The sequence below is a fragment of the Kogia breviceps genome, chromosome 13 (genome assembly GCF_026419965.1).
Source record: "Kogia breviceps isolate mKogBre1 chromosome 13, mKogBre1 haplotype 1, whole genome shotgun sequence".
NCBI lineage: Eukaryota > Metazoa > Chordata > Mammalia > Artiodactyla > Physeteridae > Kogia > Kogia breviceps.
The window spans coordinates 74,047,029-74,071,527 of NC_081322.1; the positions used below are offsets into that span (position 1 = coordinate 74,047,029).

Here is a 24,499-nt window from a genome sequence, read left to right on the forward strand (position 1 = left end):
GTTGTAGTTTATGAATTTTATATAGTTAAGTTAGTCTATTAAATTAAAATAATGTTTACTTGGCCTGTGAATTAACATTTGAAATATAGATTGTTGTGAATCACCTATTGTAATTTTAATAGATAACAGTAAAGGTTTTCATACAGCTTAATTTATATTGAAATTTATAATATTAAATTTTCTTGTATCACTGATTTTCATTTTTATCACTAGGTCACAACTGATAAGAATATGTCTGTTCATCTTGTTATGTGTATGTTTTATCAAAGTAACAAATATTTTTATCATTGGAAAATAAATTTTAAATTTCTATTTTCTTACTAAAGTAACTTTGGGAACATAAAGAGTTAACATTTGAAATCAACATCATATTACAAACTCATCCAGTAATGAGCTATTGCTTATAGAAAGTTGTTTTATTTACATTAAGTAGTTATTTTCTACTGTGTCATAATCTGTAACAGGAAGCACAATCTCAAGCAAAAGAAAAGCATTTTTAGAAACTATAGTTAGAAATAACCCATGCTGTTGTCATAACTAGTGCCTTTATTGTTTTCAGAGGCTAACTGTAATCAAAATTATGTTGTATGTAATTACTGTTTGGGAGATTTTTTTTTTAACCTATGAATCTAAATTTGATTACAAGAAGCTTTTGGGGGGTATAAGTAGGATTCAATTATACCTTTTTTATTCAGTAAAATACAACTTAGAAGACTTGAACGTGTTTTTCATTTTTCACAACAGTATGAAGTCATTTCTTTCACAATAGCATTGGAAACATGTGATTTGAGGAATGACTTATCAGATGTGAACGGTAGAAGACACTGGAAATTTTAATATATCCCAGTGGTGTAGCAGGAACACATTGTTTTAGATCCTTCGAACTGTAGGTCTGTCTTCAGCAAGTACATGTTGAATACCTTCATATGCAAGGCACTAGGCCAAATTCTGCAGGGCATCAAAAGGAGAGAGCCCTTGTTCTCAAGAAATTTACAGTCACATTAGAACAAGGCCTAAGGCAAGTCAGAAATAACTACAGAACAAATGTACTATTCATTCCAGTGGGGAGATAAAAAGCTATCAAGATTCAAAAGAGAAAAACTGTGTATGGTTTTAGGAATCAGGATAAATTTCATGAGGATGACAGTACTTGAGATGGAGAATAAACACCATCTACATAGGTAGAGAAAAGGCAAGGGCACAAATCAGAAAGAAAATCACAAGCAAAAAAGTAGGTAAGTTCCAGCTATGTTTGGAGAACATTGAATGGCTCAGTTTATTTCCCACAGTGAACTGAAGCAGGGCAGCACTCTGGCATAGGGCCGGGAGGGTAGGTTGAGATATTTTGTGGAGTCTTTAAAACCTGAGTAAGAGTATTAGAGGAACTGTTGCGGATTTTTAAGATAGAGGTTATAGAATTAAAACTGTACCTTGTAAAACTAAATTGAGTTGTGATAGAACAGTGACAGAGTGAAGGTGGGGAGATCTCTTGGGAATTGTAGTCTAGATGAATGGTGATAAAGGCCTGAACATAGGGTGATGGAAATTGATCAGTAGTGGAAAGAAGGAAACAGAAACATTAGAATAGCATAGGACTTGGCATCCCATCAGAGACATGTAAGTAAAGTGAAAAGGAAGAACTGAAATTGGGACTCATTTCAAGTATTGTTTCCCTAGGATAACAGGAGTGTCATTAATATAAATAGTGCCATTAGAAGAATTTAGAGCCTTGGGGAAAAGATGTATTTTGATTTTGCATAGTGAGCTATAATAGGAAAAAATTTTAAAAGCCTTTGGAAATGCATTCCAAGAGAAAAGAGGCCAGGGCTTGAAACAGACTTGAGATTGGCTGCAGAGAAGGTAACTGAAGACAAGAGAGGGTTTATTAGTATAGTTTACAAGCATCCCTGTCATTGCAGACAGAGCCGGGTAAAGGGAATATACCTGGCATCAAGTTAAGTATGAGCCAGATACCAGTTGCACAGTTTAATGAAAAATGCCTTAGATGAACGTTGGTTACAGTTAAAATCGCATTTTAAAAAATAATAAGCTAAATTTTTATGGATTAAGGCTTTCATATGGACAGATTTGAAGGAAAAAAGTCCATCATACAATAAATTTGAACGTAGAATCAGAGTACTTATAAAAGCATTTTTTTAACGTAGAAAATTGAAAATACCCACTTTCCTGATTCTACCTAATCATTAATTATATTACCAAAGGGAGAAACAGCACCATGAGAAAGGGTAGTAAGGGCGAAGATTGGAAAAGCAGCCAGGATACTAACAGAGAGCTGCACCAAAACCACAGAGATCATACATCCAAAAACTCACTGGGATGACCTCAGCTCAGTTGTGCGAAGTATGGATTTGTCCCTCTGTGTTTCAAATACAAGCAAAGGAAAAAATTTTTAGCATAAAAGTAAATTGTTTTTCTTTTCAATTAAAAGAAATTTAAAATTAAATATGCTGTAGGTTTAATCTTTTTGCAGATTAACTATTTGGCAAAACTTATACCAAGCAAAAAACATGATATTTTATAACTTGAGCAATCTCACAACATTTTAAATCGTTTCAGATATAAAAGATAATTCCTTCAGCCGATCACGGAGTTCAAGTGTAACCAGCATTGATAAAGAATCCCGAGAAGCAATCTCTGCTCTTCATTTCTGTGAAACTTTTACTCGAAAGGCAGATTCAGCCCCCTCCCCATGTTTGTGGGTTGGTACTACATTGGGAACAGTGCTTGTCATTGCACTGAACCTTCCCCCAGGAGGAGAGCAAAGACTTCTTCAGCCAGTAATTGTGTCTCCAAGTGGTATGTATGCTCTGGTGCTATACTTCTGTTGAAGGTTTGCTTTAGTATAATGTAATAGAAGACTTTGCTTTTCATTTTTGAATCAATCTAAGTCTAAATGGGGATAGCTATAGTCTTATGTTTTTAATTGAAGTAATACATGGAATAAGATTCCAGGATATCATTTACTTATACAACCATTCAGGTTTTATATTTTTTTAATCCTAGGATCATGTCTAAAATGATTACTACAAAAGAAAATGAAAAAATAAACAAAAAACAGTGTTGTTCTGCATTCTAGGATACCTCAGAATAGTATGTTCTATAAGCAAAAGGATGGTACATATTTAGGGAAAAAACAGAAAAGTATATTTTTAAACATTATACACTTGGCTATTTTTAATCTGTAAGTGTGAAGTCTTAAATTACATTAATTTTCTTCTTTGAAGAATTAGAAAAGGTGATTTAATAAAAAAAATTTTAAGAAGGAAAAATTTACAGTCTTCCTATATTGAAAATGAGATTGAATTTTATCACATGTATGTGGAATCTGATAGGTCTTGAAATAATTGAGAATTCTGGTTTCCGTGACTAATCTATGCTGATCTAGATAGAAAAAAACAAAAACATGGTTTTGCTCACTAGTGTATTTCTTGTTTATATAGTACATTTTAACAATACTTAGAATTTAGAATTAAAATGTAATTATGATTTCTAGTTCTACCATTTCTGAACTACCTTTACATTAAAGGAACAGATTGATTTATTCATTCAGCTCAATAATTTACTATATACTACATACCTAGTTGTTAGAAAAAGTTACATAATGATGATTTTATTAACCAATCTCATTTCTTATTAGTAAACAAGTATATGTATTGGAAAGAAAAACTAGAAAGATGAAAATCAAAATGTTGATAGTAATTATCACTGAATAGTGGGATTGTGGGTAATTTTTATTCTTTTTACTGATTTGTAGTTTCTAAATTTTCTACAACAGACAGTTTGTGATAAGAAAATGTTTCCAGTAAATAAAAAAGAGAGAGGGATTAAATATAAATAATCTACTATTAACTATATTAAAATATATTTAAGATTTTTCCAACTTGCAATAAAGTCAAATTAGCTGTAAATCTACTTTGATATGAAATAATTTTCATGTGTAAGAAAGAACCTTTGCATTTCTTTTCAGTGTTGGAATCTTTAAGGTTTTTTAATAGGATACCTATTTTAAAATATAACAGTGACATTTATATCATATTATCTGTATTGGAACTATGAGGAGAAGAGAGGTGTTTTCCACGCCGATGGGTTTCTGTGCCTAAGAGCCTGAAATGGTCTATTTTGTCCCCAATTGCTTTTTGTTATTGTTTTTTTTTTTTTGCCTTCAAGAGGAGAACTCAACAATTACCACTACCCTGCTGGAAAACATACTATAATCCTGCCAGCTATAGGACAGGCATATATTTAAATATTGGTACATTTTTAGAAAATCCACGTACTGGGATTACTATATCTCATATATGTTCATATGGACTATAAACCATTCCCAAATTAGCGAACAGTTTAAAATAATTAAATTGTCTACTTGTCAAACCTGGACAATAGACTAACGCCAGATGTAGCAAATGAATTGCAGGATGCCCAGTTAAATTTGGACTTTAGATAACATATTTTTTAATATAAATATGTCCCATCTTTCTCTTTGGAAAAATAATGCAGAATTTGGGACACACTTATACTAAAAAAAAGTATTGATTATATATCTGAAATTCAGATTTAACTGGGCATCCTTTATTTTATCTGGCCACCCTGCAATAGACAAAATATATAAATGTGAAGAGGAAAGGAAAATTTTGTCTTCTAAGAAAAATTTTGACAATACTGGGATCTCTTCCTCTTAGAAACCAAAAAAATATGGATAATTTTTTGCAAACTATAAAATATAAGTATAAAGTAATAAAATATGGAAAAAAATCCTCTAAAATAAGAACTGAAATGCTAAATCAGTTCTATACCCTCCCTTCTATTGCTTTACAAATCCTTAATAGTATTATTTAGCTTACTTAGAAATGAGCATAAATCATATTTATCTATTCAAGGATATGGAGGAAAGGAAGTCCCATTAATTAAAGTAAATCAAGAAATATAACTACTGATTTAAGACTGTACGTTGGGGCTTCCCTGGTGGCGCAGTGGTTGAGAGTCCGCCTGCCGATGCAGGGGACGCGGGGTTCGTGCCCCAGTCCGGGAAGATCCCACATGCCACGGAGCGGCTGGGCCTGTGAGCCATGGCCGCTGAGCCTGCGTGTCCGGAACCTGTGCACCGCAAGGGGAGAGGCCACAGCAGTGAGAGGCCTGCGTACCGCCAAAAAAAAAGACTGTACGTTGACCAAAGTGTATTTGGTCAAGACAAAGTCTTGAGTGTATTTGACATTTAAGTTTTTTTAAAGTAATGTTTAGAAATATGTGAGAAAAAAAAAAGAAATATGTGGAGGGCCCATGAGCCATGGCGGCTGAGCCTGTGCGTCCGGAGCCTGTGCTCCGCAACGGGAGAGGCCACAACAGTGAGGCCCGCGTACCGCAAAAAAAAAAAAAAAAAAGAGAGAAATATGTGGAAACTTTTTCTCATTGACCCTGTAGATCAGTTCTGTCCATTAAAAATGCAGTGTGAGCCACATATAGTATTCTAAATTTTCTAGTAGCCATATTTAAAAAGTTTAAAAAAGTGAAATTAATTTTAGTAACATATTTCATTTAGCCCAGTCTATCCAAAATACTATCATTTTAGTATGTAATCATTATTTTTATATTATTAGGGTATTTTCTTGTAATTTTTTTTTGTACTAAGCCTTCAAATCCAGCATGTATTTCACTCTTACAACATGCCACAATTTGGACCAGCCACACTTCAAGTGGCCAGTGGCTGCCATATTGGATCCTGAAGCTCTAGATGCCATCTGCTTACTCTCATACTCAATGGTAGTACACTTGCCAGGTATGAGACCTAGTTCCAGACATCCTAGCGTTTATCTGTTTGGTAGCAATTATAGTAGCACTTATTTATTTGGTAGCACTTATTGATACCTTTTTCCAGATTCAAATATCATGCTTGAAGTTTGAATCCTATCAGTGAGCCAGTGTACAATTTCGGTTCAGTATACATTCTACATATTTTTGAGTGTCTAGTATATGTCAGAGTTGGAATAAACATATTTACTGTGGGATTAAAATATTTTTTATTTACTAAAATTACAATTTTAGGTACTATATTGAGGTTAAAAGGGGCAGTCCTGAGAATGGCATTCCTGGATTCCACAGGCTGCTTAATGCCACCCGCATATGAATCCTGGAAAGAACACAATGTTCCTGAAGAGAAGGATGAAAAGGAGAAATTGAAAAAACGAAGACCTGTCTCTGTATCTCCCTCCTCTTCTCAGGAAATTAGTGAAAACCAGTATGCAGTGATATGTTCGGAAAAGCAAGCAAAAGTAATCTCACTGCCAACTCAGAACTGTGCTTATAAGCAAAACATTACAGAGACCTCATTTGTTCTTCGTGGAGATATTGTATCATTGAGTAACAGTATCTGCCTTGCCTGCTTCTGTGCCAATGGACACATTATGACTTTTAGGTAAGAGTTAGAGTTTCTTTTTTTTAAACACAAATATGACATTTCCTCCCTCAACACATAATGTTGCAGAATTATATTCAGTTTGAAAGAAAGGCTTTTATTTGCTTACAGTCTTATACACTGAGAATTTATTTTCATTCCGTTCATAATGAACAAGTATGTGAGGAAAACAAATTGGTTTTATCTCCCACTCAGATACACTAAATCATAAGGTTTATAAGTTCCCTGCTATTTTTACCTCTTCTAGTATTTGTTCAAGACTAAAACCTACCTGTTTTATTAACAAGTTTTTATTTTTTTCCTCAAGTTTGCCAAGTTTAAGACCTCTATTGGATGTGTATTACTTGCCCCTTACCAATATGCGGATAGCCAGAACGTTCTGCTTCACCAACAATGGACAAGCATTGTATCTTGTTTCACCTACAGAAATCCAGAGACTCACTTACAGTCAAGAGACCTGTGAAAATCTTCAGGTAAATAACAAAAATATTACTATAATTTCTTCAGAGGTGAAATATTTTCTAAGGTCCCTTATATTGTCCATCCCTTATACTCACAGGAGTGTACAAATGAGCCTACATGAGAAAACTCAAAACCTTTCTTGAGAGTTTGAGAGCACATGTTTTGAGACTGGTGATAAAGTGTCTTCATCAGACTCTTGTTATAAGAGGGACTCCATCTCCTTGATCCATACTTTTTCTCTCCAGTGATGTCAAAGAAATACAAAATACTACATATATTTTATACCCACTCTCCACATAGAATAAATATCTATTATACAGAAACAAAAAAATCCTTTTTAAAGACCTACGTTAATGGTAAAATAATTGTATCTCTTTTAGAGCAAATGTGTCATTCCTTCTCATACTCTGTAGTCATGAGGATGTATATGCATTATAAGAAAAGGTAAGATTTGATAGGTTTCCTCTGAATACGAACCCAGGTGCACGTGGTTCCACAGTTTATACTCATTCCAGTACACTGTAGTGATTCTTGATTTATAACTGTAATCTTTGGATTTTTAAATTTCTTAACTTTACATTTGTAAGATTGCAAGCTCATTAAACACCAAATAAATTAAGAGCTGTAAACCATAATTCTAAAGTGAGGTAAATTTCAAAAAACATTTTTATGCTGTGACTCTCTGTATGTGTGTGTGTATGTATATATATATATATATATATATGTGTGTGTGTGTGTGTGTGTGTGTGTCATATTACTCTTGATTTAGCATAAAAGACACTCAAATGGTAGCTATTTGCCATTTGTTTTATCAGTTTAATAGATACAGTTTAAATTAGAATCTGTGAAGTACAGTATAAAAAAGATTGGAAATATGCCTAAAATCACCTTTTTTATATAGGCTAATATAAATTTGAATTAAATAATAGGTATTAGTATATTCTATGGTGGGTTTTAGCAAGTTTGATTTATTGACTTCAGGAAGTTTTTCGATCTAGTTTTACTCCACTTTATAGAAATCCAGAGGAAGAGAATGAAAATGTAAAGTCTTCAATCCACTCCAACATTATAAATGAAACTCTGTGTTGTATAGTTTTAATATTATCTCCTTTCATTTATAATCTGGTTGGAGAGAAAACATTAATATGGATATATCTGAGAATTCCCTGGTGGTTCAATGGTTAAGACTCTGCACTCTCACTGCCGTGGGCCCGGGTTCAATCCCTGGTTGGGGAACTAAGATCCCACAAGCTGCACGGTGAGGCCAAAAATATATATATGTGTGCACAGATATATCTAAATGTAAAATCTTTGGGCATCCTTTATTAACTTTCTTAGCCCAGCCCTAAGGAAGAAACTCTAAAAAATACATACTTTAGCTCCAACTGTAATAATGTAATATCAGAATACAGCAGAACTACCTGGAACCAGTGGTGTTCTTGTCCTTTGTATCATATCTACTTCTCTTTAATGGGCAGAAATGCAATCCCAAAGCCTTACTATACTTTTATTTTGCTTCTAAAGCTTCCCAAAACTGCCTTGCAAATAATATTGCTACCATCCTTTTTTTTAATAGAAACTCCTCTTCCCTCTTTATGTCTCATCTACAAGGTCAGGAAGATGTCAGCAATTTTTCTTGTCTCCTGACTTACTATTTTACCATTTCTGTGCTCTGAAGAATATTGACAAAAATTTCAGAAAAATCTAACAATGTAAAAAGCCTTTCCATCTCCCTGCTAGATTTCTGAAATCCCAGGTTTATGTTGGCATAATTCTCTTCCCAGCATTTGTTTATGAAAAAAGAAGTATGTATGTCTTTCTAAACTACAATTTTCTGACTCAGCTATTTTGGATAATTCCAAGACTGTGTATCATCATTACTCTGGACTTTTCAACTTGCTAATAGATTTTCTTCTTTCTAATGTAAGAATACCTAGTTTTTAATCCAGTTACCAATTCCTGATAAGAGTCATATGAACACTTTGTCTTTAAGATTGGAATCTCCTTACAGTTTAAGCAGGAATATCATCTTTGCTTAAAATGTGAAAAAAGTATTCTAGCCAAAGTAGGAAGCAGCAAGTTATTCTTAGTCAAGTTAGTCTTAATAACTTCGGGCTTCCCTGGTGGCGCAGTGGTTGGGAGTCCGCCTGCCGATGCAGGGGATACGGGTTCGTGCCCCGGTCCGGGAGGATCCCACGTGCCGCGGAGCGGCTGGGCCCGTGAGCCGTGGCCGCTGAGCCTGCGCGTCCGGAAACTTACTGTTTGACCAAGTCAAAATGTTCTAGATCTGATCATTTGAAGTGTACTCATTGTTTGTGAACCTCAACAGGGAATGTTATAAGTTTGATTTAAAGAGTTTACAGTGATGGCTTTGTGAATTATAGTTTAGTGTCCCTGAAACTTTAACAATTACAATTTGTTTTGATTTTAAAGGAAATGTTGGGTGAACTCTTCACTCCTGTAGAAACACCTGAAGCACCAAACAGGGGATTCTTTAAAGGCTTGTTTGGAGGTGGTGCACAATCTCTTGATAGAGAAGAACTATGTAAGTTGATTTACTTAATTTGGATAATATGTCTATAAAACAGAAACTTCAAGCCATATAAATTTTTCTTACATGTATAAATTATGTTCACCTTTTTCCTCTCTGTCACAACAATTGATAGACCCATGTTTTAGCAAATACATAAAATTATGTTCTGCCATATTGTAACTCAAGTCAGGGGAATAGTTTACTCTGGAAACCAAAATGGGAATGGCTTCAGGTGACTAAAAAGGAATATTCACAGCTTTAAATGAATAATTTAAAAAATATTTTTAACTTTCATTAAATATGATCTTCAGGGCTTCCCTGGTGGCGCAGTGGTTGAGAATCCGCCTGCCGATGCAGGGGACACGGGTTCGTGCCCCGGTCCGGGAAGATCCCACATGCCGCGGAGTGGCTGGGCCCGTGAGCCATGGCCGCTGCACGTCCGGAGTCTGTGCTCCGCAACGGGAGAGGCCACGACAGTGAGAAGCCCGCGTACCACTAAAAAAAAAAAAAAAAAAAAAAAAAAAAAATGATCTTCATTATTTTAATTCTATAATTGACTTTAGTTGATGACCTTAACTTTGAAAAAGTTTTTACTTAAACATTTATTTTATCTTACAGAACTTCCAGAACTAGTCTCATTGCACTTAGAAGGTTATTTAAAATATAAAATCTGGTACATCTACTACCTTCCATAGAATTGGCACAAATCAGAAATTGGTCCTTGAATGAACTAATGAATCAATGAATGTCTGACCTTTCTTTCAAATAGGAGCTCTTAGCTATCCTTGAATTTTTATTTTCTTTTATTCTTTCTTTCTTGCTAGAATATTTTAGAATTTTCCTTTTCTGTTTGGTTGACTAGAAAGACTGTAAGATTAAATACCAGCAAATAAGTGTGTAGTGCAAGTTCATTTTAAAAACTTACCCAAATGATTGTTCAGTCATCTGGGTAATGAGGATTGGTCAGTTTTAATTCATTTAAAAAATGAAGACTGTTCTTCAAGTCACAGGGGATGGATATTTTAGAATAACATTCTTACTGAGGTTAATTGACAAAGTTATACAAAATTCAAACATATATACATTTTTTACTTCTCAAAAACATCGAAGAGCCAACAGTATAGTGAAGACAGTATCCGTGCAGAAAAGTGGTGAGCATGGCAACCTGAGACCACTTTTACCCTGGAGTACTTTGCTAATCTAAAGCAGCAAGCTGAGATTCTAAACTGTGTTAGGACTAGCAAGGTAGGCTCCCAGAATTGGCTAAGATGGAAACCCTGATAAATAACTCTTTCTCTTTGCAAGGACCCCAAAGGGCCACAGCTTAAGAGTAAAGGTGAACTGGAAGTAAATCAGCACATACACACACACAGACACACAGACTTTCAGCTCAGCTTGAGATGATCTGAGTGGCCCAGAAAACTTTCAACTTTAATTAAGATTTTTGCAAACTGCTGAAGTCCCCAGCAACTAGCAGATTCAAATGAAAATGTTCTCTAAAGAAAGATAACATATTCAGAGTCCTCAAATCATTTTTAGAAATAATTTCAAATAGGTAGTCAGGTAATCAGGAATACTGGGAATCAACACCATGATCAATAAAACAGAAAAAGCCAAAGCAGAATCACAGGTACTTCAAATATTGGAATCATCAGACACAGACTATAAAATAATTATTCATATTATGTTCAAGAGGATAAGTATCAATACCGTGCCTGAACGTTTTATCAGGTAACTGAAAACTATGAAATCAATACTACAAATGTGTAAAAGACAAATGAAATTCTAGAAATGAAAGATTCAAAAACCAAGATTAAAAGCTTAGTGGGTTAATTTAACCACACATTAGACACAACTGAAGAAAGAATTACGTAACTTAACCATAGGTCAAAATAAAACATCCAGAATGTAGCACAGAGAAACAAAAAGATGTAAGATACATAGGAGAAGATAAAGGAAATAGAAGTTGCAGTGAGAGGGGCTAACATATGTTAGACCTTCTCAAGAAGGAGATGGGAAAGAATGTGAAGAAGAATCAATATGTAAAGAGATACGGCTGGGAATTTTTCAGAATTGATAGAAGATACCAATTCACACATTTAAGAAGCTAATTAATTCCAAGAAAGATATTTTTTTTAAATCTACAACTAGATAGGTCACATGAAAATAAAGTGTATCAAAAACAAAGAGAAAAACTTTCAAGTGGCTACAGAAAAATAATACGTACCTTTTAACAAGTTATGGACTGAGTTCTCAACAGCCAAGGTAATAGGATGATCTTCTATCATCCTATTATCAGAAGATAGTACTTAATCTAGAACTCTATACTGAAAAGAAAATATTCTTCAAGAAGGAGAGAGTTTTAGACAAGTGAACAAATAAACCTCACTATCACACTAAAGGGAATGCTAAAGGATGTACTTCAAATAGAGGGAAAATAATCTTGATGGAATGTCAGAAATATAGGAAACAATGCTTTGGAAAGAAAGTAATAAATACATGCATAATTATAATTACTGAAATCTTTATAAACTGTAAAATGAAGTCTTGTGGTATGTGTATACACACATAAATAAACAATGTGATCCAAAATATTGCATAAAATCAAGGGAATTAGAAAGGATAAATGGATTTGAGGTGATCTGAGATCCCTGCATTTTTTGAGAGACTTGTTAAAAGTATCTATTAGCATTAATAAGTTAAGGATTCTTGTGGTCATTTCTAGGGTGACCTCTGTAACCTAGAAAAGTAGTACAGAATTTGATGAATAGCAGGAAAATCACAGTCCTTCCAAAAGCAGGGAAGAAAGAACACAAAACAGGTGAGGTAACTAGAAAGCACATGAAGGATGGTAGATTTACTTAAATATAAATAACCGTAGTAAATGTAGGTAGAATAAATATTCTAGTTAAAAGATAAAGACTGTCAGACTAAATTTTAAAAGAAGGAAAAGTATATTGCTTACAGAAGACACATTTAAAATATAAGAGATAAATACTACCAAGTGTAAAATAGATAGCTAGTGAGAAGCAGCCGCATAGCATCGGGAGATCAGCTCCGTGCTTTGTGACCACCTAGAGGGGTGGGATAGGGAGGGTGGGAGGGAGACGACCCAAGAGGGAAGAGATATGGGGATATATGTATATGTATAGCTGATTCACTTTGTTATAAAGCAGAAACTAACACACCATTGTAAAGCAATTATACTCCAATAAAGATGTTTAAAAAATTTTTTTAATAAAAAATAAAATATAAGAGCACAGAAAGATTGAAATTTTAAAAGGTAGAAAAGCACAAATGCAAATGAATCATCTGCCTGGTATGACTATGTTAATATCAGAAAGAATAAACATTAAGGCATTATTAAGTATACCTAATATTTTTACTTCAGTATATATAAAAAACAAATATGGACATAACTGCTAGAAGAGACAATTTCTCAATCATATTGGGACTTCTAAATTATATCCATTGATTGAGATATAACAGCAGACAAAAAATAGGTTGCAAGGGTACAGAAGATATTAACAACACAATGAAGGAACTTAAACCTAAAGAACATTGCAGAATATACCTTTTCAAACACATACAGAATGTTCATAAAATGTATTCTATTGATATTTTTAAGTTTACGTTATGTTAGATGATTTTTTTTAAAAATCAACAGATTTCAATGGATTAGAATTAAGAGTGTGTGATCTAATCACAATGCAGATGATATGTCAAGACCAAGTTTTGCATTGTTCCAGGAATTCAAAGCTGATTTATTATTTTTTAAAAAGTTAATTGGTAGTTCACCACATTAACAGATTAAAGAGAAAAATCATACCACCACCACAATAAATGCAAAAAAGATGTGTTAAAATTCAGTATCCATTCATGATAAAAATTCCTAGAAAGTAATTTGATAAATTATAGCTACAAATGATACAATATTTAACTACCAAAACTCTATAGCAAATATCACACTTAGTACAGAAACATTAAAAAATATTTTAAATTTTTCCTTTGAGATAAGATGAGATATAATTCTGTTACCACATATATTCAACAATGTATTAAAGTCCCTAGAGAGTGTGGAAAGGGAACTAAAAAGAAATAAAAGGTATAATAATAGTATAGGGAGAACAAAACAATCACTTGTGAATGTTTGATATGCTGACATATTTAGAAAGCCTAAAAAATCTGTAGCTAAATCATTAGAAATAATGGTTTAGTAAACTGACTAGATATAATCAGCATATAAAAATAAAATTTATTCATATATTAACAGTAAAAAATGAAATTTTAAAAATTGCTCTTTGTATTAGTTTTCCATTGCTCCTATAACAAATTACCACAAACTTAGTGACTTAAAACAACAGAAATTCTATTATCTTACAGTTTTATAGGTTAGAAATCAACATGGGTCTCACTGGTGTGTTACCAGGACTGTGTTCCTTGTTGGAGGCTTTAGGAGAGAATGGTTTCCTTGCCTTTTTCAGCTTCTAGAGGCCATCCACATTCCATAGCTGGTGATCCCTTCCTTAATCTTCAAAGCTAGCAACTTTTTTGTATCTCTCTGTCTTTCTGAAGCCACATTTCTCTGCCCACAGCTGGGGAAAGCTCTTTGCTCTTAAGAACACATGTGATTACATTGCGTTTACCTGTATAATTAGTCTACCTTTAGGTCTTTAACTTAATCACATCTGCAGAGTCCCTTTTCCCACGAAGGTAACATATTCACAGGTTCCAGGAATTAGAGTGTCATCATCTTTGGAGGTTTGGGGGGGCCATTATTCTACCTACCACAAGAGTATCAAAAAAAATCAAATACCTAGAAGTAAATCTTAACAGAAGATGTTCAGGGACCTCCATGGGGAAGGTAGAAAATTATCGAACTTCGTTGAGAGAAGTTAATGACCCAAATAAATGAAGAGATATACCATGTTCATGCGGTAGAAGATGCAATAAGAACATCCCTTCTCCCAAAACTGATATATGCGTGTACGCAAATAAACATTTAATTAAGTCCTTATCAACACCCCCCCAAATCTTGTAACTGATTCTAAATTTTATATAGGAATTCAAAGGGTCTCACTACTTCTATTAACATTATACTAGAGGCTTTAACCAGGACAATTAGGCAAGAAAAGGAAATACAGGCATGCAGGTTTGGAATGGAAGAAGTAAAATTACCTCTCTTCACAGATGACATAACCCTGCATATAGCAGATCTTAAGGAAACCACACACAAAAAAAATAAACATTCTAGGGAGTTCCCTGGCAGTCCAGTGGTTAGGGCTTGGCCCTTTCACTGCCGTAGCCCCAGATTTAATCCCTGGTCAGGGAACTAAGATCCCACAAACCACACTGCGTGGCCAAAAAAATTTTTTAATTAAAAAAATTTTTAAAACACATTCTAGCCAATAAACAAGTTCAGCAAGATTTTAGGATACAAGATCCATATAAAGAATCAATTGCATTTCTGTACACTAGCAATGAACAAACCAAAAATTAAGCAAACAATTTCATTTATAATAGCATCAAAAAGAAAAAATACTAAAACATATACTAAACATATGAAAAACATATACTAAAACATATACTAAAAACTTCGAACATCATTTAAAGAAATTAAGACATAAATAAATGGATTAATATCTTACATTCATGGATTGGAATATTTAATACTGCTAAGATGGCAGTAGTCCCCAGGAGGATCTGTACACTCAACACAGTCCCTGTCAAAGTCCAAGCTGGTTTTTTGAAGAAGGAAACAAGCTGTTCCTAGATTCATGTGGAAATGGAAAGGATCCAAAATAGCCACACACACAATTTTTTCTGAAAAGAAGATACAGGACTCACACATTTTGATTTCCAAAGCTGCTACAAAGCTGTAATCATCAAGAGAATGTGGTACTGGCATTAGGGTAGATACATAGACTAACAGAATAGAATTGAGAGTCCAGAAGTAAGCCCATACATGTATGGTCAATTGATTTTCTACAAGGATACCAGGAAACTTCAATGGTGAAAGAGTGGTCTTTTTGACAGATGGTGTTGGGACAATGGATATCCACACGCAAAAGAATGGATTGGACCCCGACCTCACAGCATACACAAAAATTAACTCAGAGTGGATCAAAGACCTCAATGTAAGAGCTAAAACTATAAAACTCTTAGAAGAAAACCTAAGTATAAATCTTTGTGACCTTAGATTAGGCAATGGTTTCTCAGATATGACACCTAAATCATAAGCAACCAAAGAAAAAAATAGATAAATTAGATTTCATCAGAATTAAAAGTCAAAAAAGATAGTCTGATAATCTGATAAGAGTCTAATATCAAGTATTAAAAAATTCTTACAACTCAACAATAAAAAACTGAATAGCCCAATTTTTAAAAGGGTTTGAATAGACTTTTCTCCAAAAAAAAAAATACAAATGGCCAATAAACACACGAAAAGATGCTCAATATCATTTGTCATTAGAGAAATGCAAATCAAAACCACAATGAAATACCACTCCACATTTACCAGGATGGTTGTAATCAAAAAGATGTACAGTAACAAATCTTCTCAAGGATATGGAGAAATCGGGACCCTCACAAGTTGCTGGTGGAAATGTAAAATAATGTAACCTCTTTGGAAAACTCTGGCAGTTCCTCGAGAAGTTAAACATAAAGTTATATGACCCAACAATTCCACTACTAAGTACATACCCAAGAGAATTGAAAACACATGTTCACACAAAAACTTGTACAAGTGTTCATAGCAGCATTATTCGTAGTAGCCAAAAAGTGAAAACAACTCGAATGTCCATCAACTGATGAACAGATAAACAAAATGTCATACATCCATATCCATACAATGGAATATTATTCAGTTATTAAAAAGGATGAAGTACTGATACATGCTACAATATGGTTGAATCTTGACAGTAAGTGAAAGAAGCCAGACACAAATCCACACTGTGTGAATCATTTGTATGAAATGTTCAGAACAGGAAAATTTATGGAGACAGAGAGTGGATTATTGATTGCCAAGGACAGAAGTGGAGGAAATGGAAAGTGACAGCTAATAATCATGGGTTTTTTTGGGTGTTTTGTTTTGTGTTTGAGTAATGCAAATGCTCGAGAATTAGTGATGGTAGTTGTACAACCTTCTGAGTAAAGCTAAAATTTACTGAATTGTTCAGGGCCAAATTTTATGGTATGAGTTACATTTCTAAAGAAAGAAATGTATGCTGAAGAAAGAGGGAATCTGACATCAGTCTTTAACGTATTTTAAGACTTTTGCAGTTATCTAGATGTTAGGTGATAAGGGTCTAGGTTATAAAGGTAAAGGAAGCAATGAATTCCTGAAATCTTTTTAAAGAAGTTGATCTGTTTGGTAAGTGACAAGATAAATGGATAGAAAGAAAGGGATGTAGTTATCTACAGCTTTTGGAGACTGAAAAATACTGAATAAATTCTACATTTTCCTTCTAAGCCTAAGCATAGTATTTCAAGTAAGAGGAAGTGTGGTGTAAATAAACTAAAATATGTATATTTAAATCTATGTCTTTGAATTTAAATATTTTTCAGTTAATTTATCTTTAATTTTTTGGACACTTAAAAGTGATTTTTTTTACTGTTATTAAAGTGGTATCAGTATACCCATTATTCATTTCAACAAATAATTACCAGTCACTTTTTTGCTCAAGTTCTATTATATGAACTAGTATAGAATAGAATATTTATTAATGTACGTTGTGTTTTTGTATGTTTGAAAAGTATCTACAAATTATTAAAACAATCATTATAAAAAAGTAATAATTATATAGTAAAATAAATAAATAATTCAATTATATTGTCAATCAAGTGTGTTTTAATGCTATCAGGTAGTAGGATTTTATTAGTAAAAAATTTTCATTTTCTGGGTTACTCTTTCATTTATCAAATCGTTCAGTTGGAGAATCATCCTCGGGAAAGGCTTCAAGAAGTCTTGCTCAGCATATCCCTGGCCCTGGTGGCATCGAAGGTGTGAAAGGAGCAGCATCTGGAGTTGTTGGTGAATTAGCACGAGCCAGGTTGGCACTAGATGAAAGAGGGCAGAAACTTAGTGACCTGGAAGAAAGAACTGCAGCTATGTTATCCAGTGCAGATTCATTTTCTAAACATGCTCACGAGGTATGTCTGTCAAATATTTAAGCCAAAAAGCCTAGGTAAAGCAAGAATGAAAATTACTGTATTTTTATAGCTGTTATATTTCTACACATGAATTTTCATGTATCCTCAGTATGGTTGCAAATTCCTAATTTTTGCCGCCAGCGGGAACCATTACAAGAAAATGTCTCAGTAGCCTTTGGTCTCTTACTGAAGTTTATAAAATTTTGAAGGTACCTGCTCACCTTCAGGCTTTTTGTAAACAAAGCCAGTGGCTTTGCAAACGGTTTCTTAGGGGCTACAATAACAACAACAAAGCTAATTTTCCTAAATGCCTCAGATTCTACTACTAACTTCTCCTAGAGAAGGAAATAATTTGCCTCTTGATCTTTAGGTAGAGCTAAATAACTGCAATTGGCCAATGTTTTTATTCAGTGAAACAATACTAAATCTGTCTGTAGACCAGTTCACACAGAGGAGTAATGGGCGTTTTTGCAATGAATTCATCTTGATGAACTAGGAAGTTGTGGTGGAGCTTAGAAACAGCTGCTCCAAAGTAGGGGATCCCTAACTGGCCTTCTTACAAATACACTTTGTTAGCCAGAATAGTACCCTTGAAAAACTGAATTTAAAAGCCGTCGGGTGGAATACACAGTCTTCATCTCGACACAGAGTTCTTCCACTCCTTGATGCTTTATCCTGGGCACCTTCACACATTTAGTTCCCAGCCTAGCCCTCAAAGGCATTTTGAGTGTATTATCTGAAGAAGCCATATTAAGGTTATTTTTATATTTGAGTACCCACTCTGTCAGTAATAGCTCTCCTTTAAACTTTTCAGTCAAAAGTCATCTCCTCCTTGCTCAATAATGTTGACACGTAGAATGTATGAGAGGTGACTTGACTTGGGAGAGATTTGTCCAGGCTTTCAGAGAGATTCAGAGCTCTTTTGTGAGTCCTTGTACTAGGCCAGCACACCTCAATACAGGCTAGTGCCTTCAATCTAGGTCAGGCCTTTGGTTGGCATAACCCTGCCCCTGACCGTGATCTCTAAGGCATGTAACAGTTCAGTTAACCTCAGATACCTCTACAGTCACAATATTTAGCAAAGAGCTCAGTCCCTAGCTGTTCGCTCTTCCCTTCTACCAAACGTTCCTGAGCCATATTTGAGTCTAAGGAAGACAGTACGTTGAGGTGGTTAAGATCATGGGTTTTTGAATTAGACTCCATGGGTTCAAATCCCAGTTTCACCATTGTGTTACCGCGGTTAACCGCAATAAGCCTCAGTTTCTTCATTTGTAAAATAGGGAGACTAATAATGCCTAACAGAGTTGTTGTGAGGACCAAGTGAAATCATGTAGAGAAAGTATGTTATACAGTGCCTGGCCCAGAGTTAAGTGCTCAGTAAACTGTAGATGGCAGCAGTAGTAATTTCAGCCTTTCATTCTCCAGGTTCTTTAAGCATTATTTTTAATTCACTTTAGAGAACTGAACGTTACCTTGTTTTTTAAGTTATTAGCTTAGGTCACCAAAGAATGCACTGAGCCAAAATTTACTTATGTCATGTCTTTAGGAAATGTGAGGACCTTCTAGGCTAGTTCTTCATAGTTACATTCCTTTTTCCCTGAAATGGAACAGTTCCTGCTTCCTGCTTTCCATATAAATACTAAATATAAAAATGAGAGAATGTTTCAGAATGATATCATGTTTTGGAAAAGTATAGCAACCAGTTGTAAGTGTTGTTATTCTGGCATTTCTAAAACGTGTTTTTTGTGTTTTTTCCCATTTAGATGATGTTGAAATACAAAGATAAGAAGTGGTACCAGTTCTGACAACCAGAAATCCAACTAAGTCCAACTTTAGCCAGAAGGAAAAAGAATTTTCCTATTTTATTTTATTGATTTCACTTTAGGAAAGTTAACATTAAAGAGATGTTCATCACTGGATACTGCTCTTTCCTAGCACAATCATGCACTGTTTGACCTCAGTCCGGCAGCTTTAACTGAGGAGTGTTCACACACACTCAACGTGGAGTATATGCTGTGGGCCAGCTACGAGTTGACGGTTTGGGAACTAGGATGGTCACATGTTACAAATGAAGAAACAGAGGGATGTTGAGGAGACATGGCAGGGACTTTTCCTGGGTCAGTCCTGTATTAAACTTTCACATGCCAAAAGATTCTGTCCATTATCTGCCATCGTTGTTTGACCTCTTTGAGGTAGAGGCAGTAAGTCAGAAGTCCTGAAGCTGAAACAGTTGTATTTGTGGCACTGACTGAATTATAAACGGCTGTCTTGGACTTTCCCTCCCTTCAACTGACTGGTCATCAGTATCATTAGTGAAAAAGAAACAAACTGTTCATTACCATATCTTTAGACAGATAAGCTGAATGGTGGGCTTTAAATAATAAAAACATACACATAGTTGACTTGTGTATGGGCTACTCTTGGATTCTCGTTATTGTATACTTGTGTTTAGTCCATATTTTGTCAAAAGCAAAACAAGGCGATACATCACTTTTCGTTGAAAAGAAAAGTGTAGAGCGTGACTGAAGTGCTCATCATTCTGGGAGTGTCCGTGTAATGGCTGCGCAGCGCGGAAAGTGAGACAAACCTCCATTGTGGTGAGGAGAGTACGTCAGTGTCCCCTGTCCTTGTTCTCATTAATTCTGCTAAACGTGGATTTGACCAAAATAGTTACTGGTTAAATTTGTAGAAATGTTGAAATTGGCTAAGTTTTTAATTTTGCTTGAATTTTTATAAAATGTTTAACCCAGTGTACCTTTGCATTATTAATTAAAATTGCTTAAAAAATGTTTCATTATTTCAGTAAAATGTTCAGCTCCCTTTTTAATATGCCCTTTACTTGCTAACAGTTCCAGTACACTCAGGTGATGAGCCAATTAAATCTTAGTGCACATGCTGTCGCATGGAAAAAATCACAAGCATCCTTTGTCAATAATTATCTATGTAAGAGTCTAGTCTGATGACGTACAAAGTATTTTCTGTAGAAATATGCTGTAAAACTGTTCATGTCCTTTCAAGGTTTTAAAAAGCCAAAAGGAAAGGGAAATACGTGCATTTTGGTAACTAAATTATTCCTGTATTGGAGTATAAAGCAGATGAGACCATCAGTGGACAATAGCACACAGACAGAAAAGTGGTGATGGGGTAGATCTGAAGTAGGTAAGCTGATTCTGCAGGCTCATCGGAGATTATTACTGATTGTTCTTAAAGCAACAAAGGACGAATAATATAGAAGCATTATACTTAGTGTTAATGAAATTTAAATATTTTCTTCTATAAAAAATAGTTTAAAAGTTTTCTTTTGTCATTAAGAGATAATCAGAGCACAAATTGATAGCAAACATGATGGTTGTTTTTCTATTCCATATGATCATTAAAGGTATATTGTAGAACACCTTAATTTCACACAGTCTTATGCATTTTTCCTCTTTACTCTTTTCATTAATAAAGCTCTTATGTTTACATTTTATAATGTGCACTATGGGATATGAAAGTTTACATTAAAATTTACTTTAAATATCATTAGGGAGGGATTAAATATATGTGGTAGAGATAACTGATCAAGCCAAAAGAAATATTTTAAAAATAGTCATTCTCAAAAGTTTTTGACTTTGTAGAAAGTACCTATGAGTAACATTTGTTAGTTAATGTCAGCTATATGATGAACATGTAGCAGTTTACAAATTGTTTAATTTGTATCATATATTATCTAATAAACCCACTGTTCCATGATATGTCACAGGAAGTATTAAGCCGTTTTTTAAAGGTACAGTTTTGTGAATGTCATCAATAAAATCAGTAGTTAATGGATTTGAAGTTGAGAAGCACTAAGTAAAGTAATATACTGGTTGATTCCCCATTCATGTGTAAGGGCATATTAGCTCCAATTATTTAATTTGCTGTGTTATTTCGTGTTAATTGTATATCAACTTAATTTTTATATCAACTGTCATTTTTCCTGTTGTATATAAAATGAACCAACCTTGTAATTATTTTCAAATAGAGAAGTTAGATACATTTACCTGAGATGGATTTTATAAGAAAATCTTAAATCAATATTTCAAGTTATTTTATTTCATTTTTAAATTAATCTACAAATTATGCACAGCAAACTAGAAACTCACTTAGGATTAGAAAGCTTGAAGTATTTTTGAAAATAGGAAATAAGCTTCTCAGAGTTATACTTGATTCAGTCTGTAGATAAGAGACAGTCTGCAGTAATAAACTAACCCAGGGAATTTATTGTAATTTGAGAGGTAACATCTCTATTTTTTTTCTAACGCAAAAAGTTACAGTCACCAGCAAGCCAGGATTTCAGGAAAACAAACCAAAAATTAAAAAAAATAGTCAAAATAGAAAATATTAGAAAAATGAAAGATTTTTGTGTGCTTCCTTCATATCTTCAAACATTATTCTTTGTTGCCTGTGTCCTTGACTCTCAAATCATTGAAGTATTCACTGATTAGCAGTTTGTCAGTAGGAAGTGGTTTCCCTGTATGTACCACATTCCTGGTTCATTTCACTCTTCAAACTAAAATCCATATGTATTTGCTTAAAATGTTATTTGAAACCTTATATTCTGACAACTTCTGTATATTACATCATTTGAAGTTTTCAATTATCTTAATTCCCTTGGTTTGCATTTCAGTTGTACAAAGTGTTTCCAAAAATGGTTATAGATATAACTGAGCTATTACTTCTTAATTTGATTTTTTTATGGATGGGAAAAAGTGCTGCTAATTGTCTATGTTATTATGTGTACTGTATTACAATTTAAGTACAGTACTTTAAAGAAGCATTTTCTTTTGCTTAGAACTTTTTAATTGTAGGTTTCTCTGAAGTTATTTCATGTAGATATGTGTTTTAAACAAGTCTGAAAGTGTTACATACTTTTAGGTAACAGGGGCATGTGAGAAAACTGCTGAGGAAAGGAAAATATGTGAAAGATACCATGGAGGACTTCAAAGTTTTACCCTGAGTTCTGTATTCCATATATGTTTTGCTTAAGGCATTTTCTCATGTGACATTAGAAAAGCTATATCCAAAGGTAAATTTTTTGTGGCAAAGGTTTATTTTACATTTTAACTTTTGGGATTTTGTTTATTTGTTTTTGCAAAATAAAAAGCACTGAACTTTAAACTTGAATTTTTTCTGCACTTTTTTAGGTAATGAAAACTTTTTATTATCATTTAATTCACATTTCTCCATTCAAATCAAGTGATACATATGTATAAAACATACCAAAATTGTGAATATGCTGCTAGCTGCACCTTAAACAATTAAATGATCATAGTTTTTAAAACCTTCAATAAGGTTTTATGTAGTTTTCAAGGATTAAAAAAACAGTAAAATCATTTGCTGTTTGTTTCAGCGTTCTAGGTCTTAAATTATTGCAACACTTTCAGATTTGTTTTAAGATCATACAGTAACATGTTATATTTATACATACTGCTAGAGAATATACTTTTAGTTTTAAAATGGAATTTTTATAAATGTACTCTTTAATTTTAAAAATGGTGAACTTGTTAAGTCAAAGTACTTAAAAAGTATGTATATTATCCATACAAAAAGTTATGTTTTACGCTTATAATAAGAAATATTGGTATCTCATATCGAGATACAATTAATTTTAAAGAATCATACATCATTCAAAAGTCTTCACACATGACAGGAAAGATATCATTATTATGGTTTAAAAGAAACCCTCTATTGAGCATTTTCAAATATTAATTTTATTTTGGGGAAAATGCCCACAACAATAATTACAAGATCTTTCTCAATAGCTGCAGCTTGCTGTTGGATGCCTACCTTAATTATTGTTTTAAAAAATATATATATTTAAAATAGTTTTCCAGATATTTTCTTCTACCTTTTTAAAAAATAAATTTCCAAAAATGAAAACAGAGTTTATGTATTTTTGTCAATGACGGTTTTTATTTTGTAGTTTATAGAATTTGTTCCTTATCAGTTTGATACTTGATCAAATATTCCTAGACTTTTTAATCTGTATTTACTTTGAAAAAGAGCACTTCTCTATCTTAAGTGTCCTCCTTTTTTTCTTTTCCCTTTTAGGGTGTTTGTTCTCTTGAATTGAAATTTATGCTCCCAATTTTTTTTTTTCCATTTGAAAATGAAGATACTGTTTACAGCTTTTGTTAATTATACTTTTCATCACTCTGATCAATTTCTTGTAAAGTGCTATGGGGATGATTTTTCCTGTGACTCTTAATATTACTGTTGCCACAGAAGTTTTAAAGCTTCTGTGAACAGAAAATAGTTGTAACAACCCCAACAAAAATCAAAGGGGGAGAAACTTTCGCTTACCTTTCTCAGCTGAATTAAATGGTTTTAATAACTTCCCAGTTATCAGGGTTATAACATTTCTTTCTTCAGTTCCTAACACAGTCTTAAATTATTAGGCACAATTCCTTTATAAATTGAGTACAGTAGTCCAGGGCTACGTGTAATTAAATTGCTCTTTTCATTGCACTCTTTGCATCAGAAAAATCGTGACTGTGTTCTGCCAATATTTCACAACGAGGCTTATAGTTTAAAATTTTATACTGTGTGAGTTGTAAATAAATCAGTATTAATTTATTGTAGGTTGTTTGGCTCAGGCATTTAAAATGGATATAGGCTAATGACAGTGGAATCCTATTTATTTGGGAGTTTGGGGGTTTTTTTAATACTTTTGCAATGTGTTTTGTGTTGTTTAAATTTTCTTCAACTGAGGACAATGTAAGGAGGTGGAAACAGATTTAACATATCAATAGAGAGCAATGCAAAGAGGGTAAATCATGTTTTAAATTAAAAAAAAATTTTTTTGTAAATAAATGGTACTGTGATACTTTAGGTGTGACATCTGCTTAACGTGGTAGTTAGAACCAGAAAAACATTTTGCTTTCCAGTTATAGTATTGGTTC

The 24,499-nt window shown here is 33.5% G+C and overlaps 1 protein-coding gene across 4 annotated transcripts in view; it reads left to right on the forward strand.

The window, feature by feature from the left end:
• The window catches only part of STXBP5 (syntaxin binding protein 5), a 157,836-nt gene extending 135,121 nt beyond the window's left edge, over positions 1 to 22,715 (forward strand). For all 4 annotated transcript variants that reach the window (XM_059083446.2, XM_059083450.2, XM_067010979.1 and 1 more), the window contains 6 exons: positions 2,578 to 2,817; positions 6,061 to 6,430; positions 6,738 to 6,903; positions 9,326 to 9,437; positions 17,356 to 17,576; positions 19,340 to 22,715. In XM_059083446.2, coding sequence (XP_058939429.1) covers positions 2,578 to 2,817; positions 6,061 to 6,430; positions 6,738 to 6,903; positions 9,326 to 9,437; positions 17,356 to 17,576; positions 19,340 to 19,381 — 1,151 coding nt within the window. In that variant the 3' untranslated portion in view covers positions 19,382 to 22,715. The remainder of the gene's footprint in view (positions 1 to 2,577; positions 2,818 to 6,060; positions 6,431 to 6,737; positions 6,904 to 9,325; positions 9,438 to 17,355; positions 17,577 to 19,339) is intronic.
• Positions 22,716 to 24,499: the final 1,784 nt, after the last annotated feature.